Raw genomic sequence first — 7,836 nt, 5'->3', positions numbered from 1 at the left:
TTATTTAAATTCGCATTATTGCTCCCAAACCATAAACATCGTTAATTGTATATCTCTAAGTGATGTTTTATTCAATTGCAGAGTAGTAGAAAATGGAATTACAAAAAGGTTTTACAATAGCTGAGGGCATGCGGAGTAGCTAATGGTTTTACATCTGACGATTACTTGAAGGACATTCGGGGTCCCTTTTCTGTTTAATTGCACCTGAGAAGAAGCCTAAAAGGAACGGTGGTATATATTGTAAAATGAACAAAACTGTGCAACCAATTTTCGAAATTTTTTCAAAATATTTTTTGTTTAATTGTATTGAATCTTTTGACCTATAAATTTAGTATTAATTAGTGCTGTGATAATAATTTGGTCTTCCCTTGCCTTCTTAAGTTTTTCTCAGGTGTACCTAGAGCCTTACAGTCCCTAATTTCTCAGTCTTCAGTTGGCAGCTGGTTCGCCGGCACCATGGACGTGGAGGATCATCTCGAAGGGATCCCACTCGAGATCGGATTCGTGCTTGACCCGCCGCCGAATGGCCTGTGGGTGGTGGGGGTGGTGCATGGCCAGCGGCGGATGGTGACCCTCCTGGTGGTGGTGCTGCACCAGGCCGATGGGCATGTCCTGGGCATGCTCCACCAATCCCGCCGGCGGCTGTGGTGGTGGACGGTAGTGCTGCAAGTGCTGCGACGGATGGTGCTGCTGCTGCTGCGGTTGCTGGTGGTGCTGTTGCTCGCTGACGATCTCCTGGATCTGTTCGCGGGTCTGCTCCCGCTCGTCGACCTTCTTCAGCAGGATGTCGCGCATGAAGCCCATCCGATCGAAGTGCTCCCACGTGGAGCGGAAGCCCTGATGGGAGTACTGGGCATGACGCTCCTTCTGCAGTTCGTCCACATACCGCTGCTTGATGATCGACCAACGCGTCTGCATAAGGGCTGCAAGGAATCAAATGGTTTGGGAAAAAGGATTAGGTCCCAAAAGGGAAAGAGAAAAAAAAACCGATAAGAAATAGGGTTATTTCTACCTTATTTCATATCAATAAAAAGCCGATATGATTTATGTCAAATTTAAGATTCAAACATATCAAAATGATATTTTATCATATCATAAAAAATACCAAAAGTAGAATTTTTTTTCTTTATTCATATCAAAATGATATGAATAACTTGATCTTTAAAAAATATCAAATTGACCATTATCATTTTCTTTCCTGTGTAGGATTATAATATTAAATAACAACTTGAGATATATAATATTCCTTAGAACTTTAGTTCTACTTACTTGGGGTCAGTCCCATCTCGATGGCCGCCTCCTTCCAGACGGCCGACGTTCTGCTCTGACCCTGCCCCTTTTCGCTCCGCTGGCGTCCCGCCCAAAGTGACGGCCGTGTCTTGATCGCATCGATGATACGCCCCCGCATGCTATTGTGCAACGAACTGGGGCGGCCCAATTTGCGCGGGGGCGTGGCCACTGCCACATCCGACATCACTGCAGCTGGCGGAGGCACCAGGCCGGTGAAGGCGGTATAGGTCATCCCGTGACCCTGACCATGGGGCGGCTGAGCGATGAGATGTGGCAGTTGGGGGGCGGTGGGGGTGGCAGCGGCCTGCAGCCAGCTGAAACTGCCGCTGGGTCGACCGCGTCCATGGGAGGCGGTGGGCAGAGGGGGTGGCGGCACTGGGGCAGGCGGTTCCTCACCCACAGGCGGCGGTTCCGAGGCAGTGGTTGGAATTTCGGAGGAACCGCCACCACCACCACCGCCACTGGACTGGGCGCCCACGATCTTGGCCACCGTTATGTTGTACATGAAGGACATCGGCTCGAAGTGCTCCCATTTGGTATTGAAGCGATCCTTGTGCAGAATCTGGCGGTGGACCAAGTTGTGGTAGTGGTACTTCATTTGGCTCCAAATCGATTGCAGCTTAACTGGTCAATAAAATATTTATTATACAACATAAAATAATAATAATAAAAATGGAGGACTTTTATTATGGTACTCTTCTTAGCCAAGATGCGTCATTTCATTCATGAATAATACAACATCTAGTGGTATAGTGAAGAAATGTAACATTATATTGAGCCACCCAATTGCATTTATCAAAGTACATTACACCCGTCAATTATTTCTATTGCGAGTGCTTCAATTTGCATTTTATAGTGGTGTAGACTCTTCTATTATTCCAAACGGACGGAGACCTCCAATTCCTATCCAAAATGCCCTTTGGGTATTTATAGACGAAGTACAGTGGCGTACGTAGGGGGAAAGGTTATTTTTCTACAATATTTTGGATCGCATTATTTGACAGTAGTAGAACTTGAACTCGGTCAATGCAGATAATGTAGGATCAAAATGATATGATTTCATATCAAGCTAGATTTTCATTTCGCTACTTTTAACATACAGTTTTTGAAAAATGTTATGCTAACGTGTTTGGTATGATTTTTAGCCCCCTCAGAAAAGCTCACGACTGCGCCACTGGGCGCTCACTAAAAGAGAACGCGAAAGGAGAGCGCGAAAGGCAGCAACAAATACAAATCGGCACCGGTTGCGAGTGGGCGAATGGGGCAGTGGCGCAGAGTGTGAGGGGGGCTGTGGAAATGAGAGAGGCGTTGGACTGTCGTCCTTGTCGCACTCACCTGTCGGCACATGACCGCCGAACTGCTCGGCGATCTCGGTCCACATCGGCGATGTGACGCTGCGGCACATGTGCAGCTTGTTGTTGGAGTCCCAGATCTCCGGATACTTCTTGATCGCCTTCAAGAGCTGGGCGCGATTCACGAACGGATCCTCCTTGGGCATGGTCACACTGAAAGTGGCTCTGGATGATACCGTATTCCGGGGTTCCCCAATGCTTTCAATGGTTCCAATGGCAACGTGAAACAACGCCGGCGGAGCACAACTGCGTCCTTTGACATCAATTATCGGCGAATAACTGAAAGTAGAGTTTGCAAAAATATGCGAATTGAAAATGAAAAGGCACAGCGATTGAGGAAAATAGAGAAAACGATGACGGCGACGGCGACGCCAGCTTTTCGTTGTTGTTGCCCCGATGCCGAAGAGATTGGAAAGGCAGCGAAAGCGTACACGAGATGAGATACACAAAATGCAGGCGAGAAGAGAGAACAGGGAGAATGTGCAAAAAAAAGCAAAATAAAGCTGAAAAAGTAAGAAGACAACAACAAAAACGAGGCAGCGGCAGCGACGACGTCAGTTTTACATACAAAAGTCTCCGCTTGTAGGTGTATGGGTGAGTGAGTGTGTAAGATGGCAGGGCGAAAAAGCAAAACAGACAAAGGCAACAAGACCAAAGAGGAGACAGACAAAAAGCAACAACACAACGCAGCAGCAGCGAAGCTCAGAGCTGCAAAAACCGAAAAACAACAGAGAAGAAAAGCACAGAAAGGAGAAGAAGAAGAAGAAGGAGGAGGTGGAAAAAAAGCAGCGGGCAGGCAGCCCAAAAGAAAGGCGACGATAAACAAGCTACCTCTCATTCGATGGGGTCTCTTTCCCTCTCTCTCGCTCGCTCTAACTTGGAGCCACCGAAAAAGAGGTGGCGAAGGAGAGGAGTGGGGAGGGGGAGACGAGCATTAGAAGCAGCGAAAAGCGAAACAAAAGAGCAGCGAAGAGTGCAAAATGCAGGAGAGCAGAGAAATCCACGATGACCGAAGTCGAGAGGCGGTGATGGGACCCATGGGGATGGGGATGGGGAGTGGAGCGAAAGAGAGAGGGAGGAGGCAGGAGAAGGAGACCCGGAGTCCGAAGCCCGGCTGTCTAAACCGGAGACCCAGCAACAGCACCAACAACTGCAGCAACTACAACTACGACCAGGGCAAACAACAACTGCAGCACGAACACGCAACAAAGTGACGAAGTAACCGACGGACAGTGGGGCGCGTTGGAGGCATCACAGTAATGCACATTGGGCAGTAATGTCACATCTGGCTTGGCTTTTTTTTGTAAAACTGCAACATGGACTAGTGACAGTTTCAAAACCTTTTTCCTTTAATTTAAATATAATAAACATTTTTAAAATAATAAACAATATTGTTTTTTAATTTTAAATTCTTTTTACTTTTTTTAAACATTTTTCAAGTTTTAAAACCTAATTAGCTATTAAGGAACACCAAAAATTAAAGCATTTCCATTACATAATGCTGCGCCACAAAGTAGGCAATACATTTTATAGCGCAGATTTGAGCATATCAAGTATCCGCTTGAATCAAGTATACGTAAATAACATAATAATTCGTAAAATACAAATTTTTAAAAAATTATTTTTATATTTGTATAATAGTATAAATACATTTTTATTTTATTTTATATTCAAAAAGTTTAAAATGGATAACAGGTAATATAAATAAGGCCAATGAATATTAAAGTAACTAAAAAAAGAATTATAAAGTTTTAAAATATTATTTAAAGATTAAGTTTTGTTCTAAACACTTTTAAAACCACTCAATAATGTGTCCAAAAGTATGCAGTGAGGAGAAAATTGCACCTTTTATTATACAAGTTACGTTTTTCTTCAGCCATTATTTCGCCAGATTTAGATTGTTTCGTGCGAAATCGCCATCACTGGTGGGTGGGTCGTTCGGTCGGTTGGTCGTTCGGTCGCTTCGTCGTTGGCCGTTTTGGGCGCTGTGCGTGTGTTTGTGCGAGTGTACGTGCAATGAACCCGCAACTACAACTGCACACAATTGCAGCACGCACACTCGCACACCCGCCCACACACGCACACCGGGTGCATGGGTATTGGTAGCGCTTCGTAGGCGCAACGTTCATTTACTCAGTGCCCCAGACCCCGATGCCGAGCAGCGACCCACCAGCAAGGCACCTCCCGCACCACCCACCTCGTGCCTTACCACACCACTTACCTCTCCACCAGCACCCACCACCCCCTCGTAGATATCTACATTCAACGGGCGAGAACGAGACTGCAAAACAAACAAGATTCGGCATAAATCAGAGGTGGTCAACTATTTACATAGTGGGGTGTTTGTGTTCGGGAGCGGATTTGTGTTACTAAAAATAAACCAAAGAGTGCCCATTACAACGATTTCAAAATTAACAAATAAAAGAGCGGAGAGAAAGTTTGAATTTAGTGTTTGCAATACTTTATTGGATCAGTGTAAAGTAAAGTAAGGAGTTACTGACCTATCACTTTAACGCTATTTTATTTATTACGACATGATAGCTTTAGGAACTAGAAAATGGGTTTAAATAAATTTCTTGATTCTTGAGAAATCTCTTAGGTTGCAAGAGTCATAAAGTAAATATATATTTTTGTTATGCTGCTAAAATCAAAATATTATGCTGATCTAAAACAAAAGAACATTAATCTCTCTTTTTATGGGCTAGACATTAAAATAAATTTAAGTACCAAATGTTTATACACAACTCGTTTTAAGACACCAATTAGATGTCTTTGCTATCCTACGAAAAAAAACCAACAAAACGATTAAGATAGGACCATAAAAAAAATGAAATGGCTCAAAAGGCACACACACAGTACATAGAGATATCCACATCGAAGATGAAAGTCACTCAAGAATCAATTCGATTAGTGCCAATTGCTCAGTATATGATGTGACTGTACGAAATGGGCCTATTTCCTGGCATAATTTAGCAATGAATTGGGGTCGGATTGGGGATGAGCTACTTAGCCGTGCCCCCGCTTAATTATTCAACGACAATGGGCAATTGTCAATGGCGACTCCATCAATCCGAGATGGCCACTCCACTGTGCCACAGCCCCGTGCATCTGTAATGCGGCTGTTAATGTTTTTAATGTCCCCCGTTTTATTGGCTACTGTTGCGAGCTATCTTCGTGGCCCTGGATCCGTAAATATATCTGCGAGATGCGTAACTATGAACTTCCCCCACTCCGAGCCGCATAATGAACGCACACGCACTTTCTTATCGGCCGAAAAAAAGGGAGTGGGACGGCGTCTTTAATTTTTATGGCAGCATAAATGGTCCACCGTAATTTGCTAGATTAGAATTAATTTGAGTCGCAGTCGGGCAGCCGGGGAAGAAGTACTTGCGAGTACAGTGAAGCCAGCCGTTGCTTGGACACTTCAAGGGCATATAAATTGGTATTTAAACATAAATCGATATAAGCTATATAGAGTCTTATTTTCAAAGAGGTGTATTGGGTGTATACCATAAGTATTTCCAAATAAAGGATATAAAATGTAATACAATCAGAATGTTAAAATTCTTTTAATATGTATAAAAATTGAAAAATAATATTTTAGTTTCTATACAAATTTCCTTTCCTTACATAAACCATTCAAATCTTCAGAATTTATTTTTTTCCAAGTTAAATATTTCCTAACCCATTATTATTCGTTTTACTTTAAGTTTTCTCTGCTACTTTGTAAGCTCCACTGTGTCCATAATTCTGTGCACTGTCAATGCCTGTGGACAAACTTCGACAGTAAAAAGTAATGTATCTGGGGATGGATTCAGCCCGGGTCGGCCGCACATCAACTGCACACAGATAGAGAGGCTGCTAGGTCCCGGGCTCCAGGTCCCAGGTTCCAGATTGAGGTCCAGACCCAGGCACAGGCACAGGCTCCACATCAATTGTCGTTCTGCGGATCGGCAGGGACCATGGAGCTGAAGCTGAATCTGAAGCTGGGGCTATCTGCTGTCTGTTGCCTTTGTTGGGTTTTTATTTTCATTTATGCTTTTTAAGTGCTTCATTAAAATCGCGTACGGCAACGGGGGCTGTGGGATGGTAAAGGGGGTGGGGAGACCTTTGTCAGCGTCATCATCGTGGCACACACAAGCAACAACAAAAAGTATCTTTCGGATACATGTCCAAAAAGCAACGAAAGAAAGCAACATGGTACGAAAAAAAAGCACCAGCGACGACGGTGAAAATAAATAAAAAGAATTAAATCCAAACATGTTTTTACTCAGTTCGCTTCGTGGCTCTGGCTGTGCCTTTAAAAAAACGAAAAATCGGGGGAAAAAATCAAAGCAAATCCAACTTTAACAGAGAAAAATATTCTGGGGCTTTTGGTATAAAGTTATAAAGATACGGTTTTTTTAATAAATCCTTTAAATAAAATATGATGACTAAAATACATATATATTTTATAGTTCCCTTCGGAAATTGAGAGCTAAGATTTTTTAAAAGCTAGAAATTAACGTGAATTTTTAAAACTAATGGGCAAAAACATCAATATTTAGAATTATTTTAAAAATGTACCCCATTAAGATTAAGATTCAAATGCACCATATTTTTGTCTTAGTGTATTGGAGCTCTGGCTAAAACTCCAACCCCAATCGCAGCTCCAACTCCGGTTTCGAGCCTATGCCCCCTGCATCTGTATCTGTATCTCTGGGTGACTGTGTGCGTTGTATCTTCCACTGCGTGGCAATAAGTGTGCCCCGTTCACGAGGCAATGCAGAAAAAAAGATCAACGGCAACAACAACAAAAAATCAGAAAACAGCATTAAGCATCTTGTTGTTTTTTAAGGTGCGCATATAAAGAGGCCTTAACAGCCAGCCATCCGACCAGTCTTCGGTTCGTTTCCCCATCCTCGTTGAATCCCAGTGGATTAGGTCGAGGAAGTGCGCTTTCAGAAAAATATACCTTCATGCTGAGGATTATGCTTACTGGATATGTGGGTGATAGAAATAAAACCCGTCGTTATAACAATGAGTAGAAGAAATGGGAAATATGGAAAGATAGTTGTGTTCTGAAGTCGAAAATAAATGTAATGTTGTTTTTACTTAAGGGTTTTATGAAAAAACTCAGGTGTTACATTATCTATTTACATATTTGAAGACTCCTATTCAATGTAAGTGCAAAAAAACATAAGATTACAAAGAT

The 7,836-nt window shown here is 42.9% G+C and overlaps 1 protein-coding gene across 1 annotated transcript; it reads right to left on the bottom strand.

Annotated features, from left to right (window-relative positions):
• Positions 1–45: 45 nt before the first annotated feature.
• LOC108059089 (uncharacterized) lies at positions 46–3,460 on the bottom strand. Its single transcript, XM_017144135.3, has 3 exons — positions 2,626–3,460; positions 1,270–1,914; positions 46–923 (listed from the first exon to the last, which is right to left on the bottom strand). Exons 1-3 carry the CDS (start codon positions 2,786–2,788, stop codon positions 430–432), a joined length of 1,302 nt encoding a protein of 433 aa, XP_016999624.2. The 5' UTR covers positions 2,789–3,460; the 3' UTR covers positions 46–429.
• Positions 3,461–7,836: the final 4,376 nt, after the last annotated feature.

This window comes from Drosophila takahashii, chromosome 3L (genome assembly GCF_030179915.1).
Source record: "Drosophila takahashii strain IR98-3 E-12201 chromosome 3L, DtakHiC1v2, whole genome shotgun sequence".
NCBI lineage: Eukaryota > Metazoa > Arthropoda > Insecta > Diptera > Drosophilidae > Drosophila > Drosophila takahashii.
Note: the sequence above shows the minus strand (reverse complement) of the source record. Positions and strands in the feature narration are given on the sequence as shown.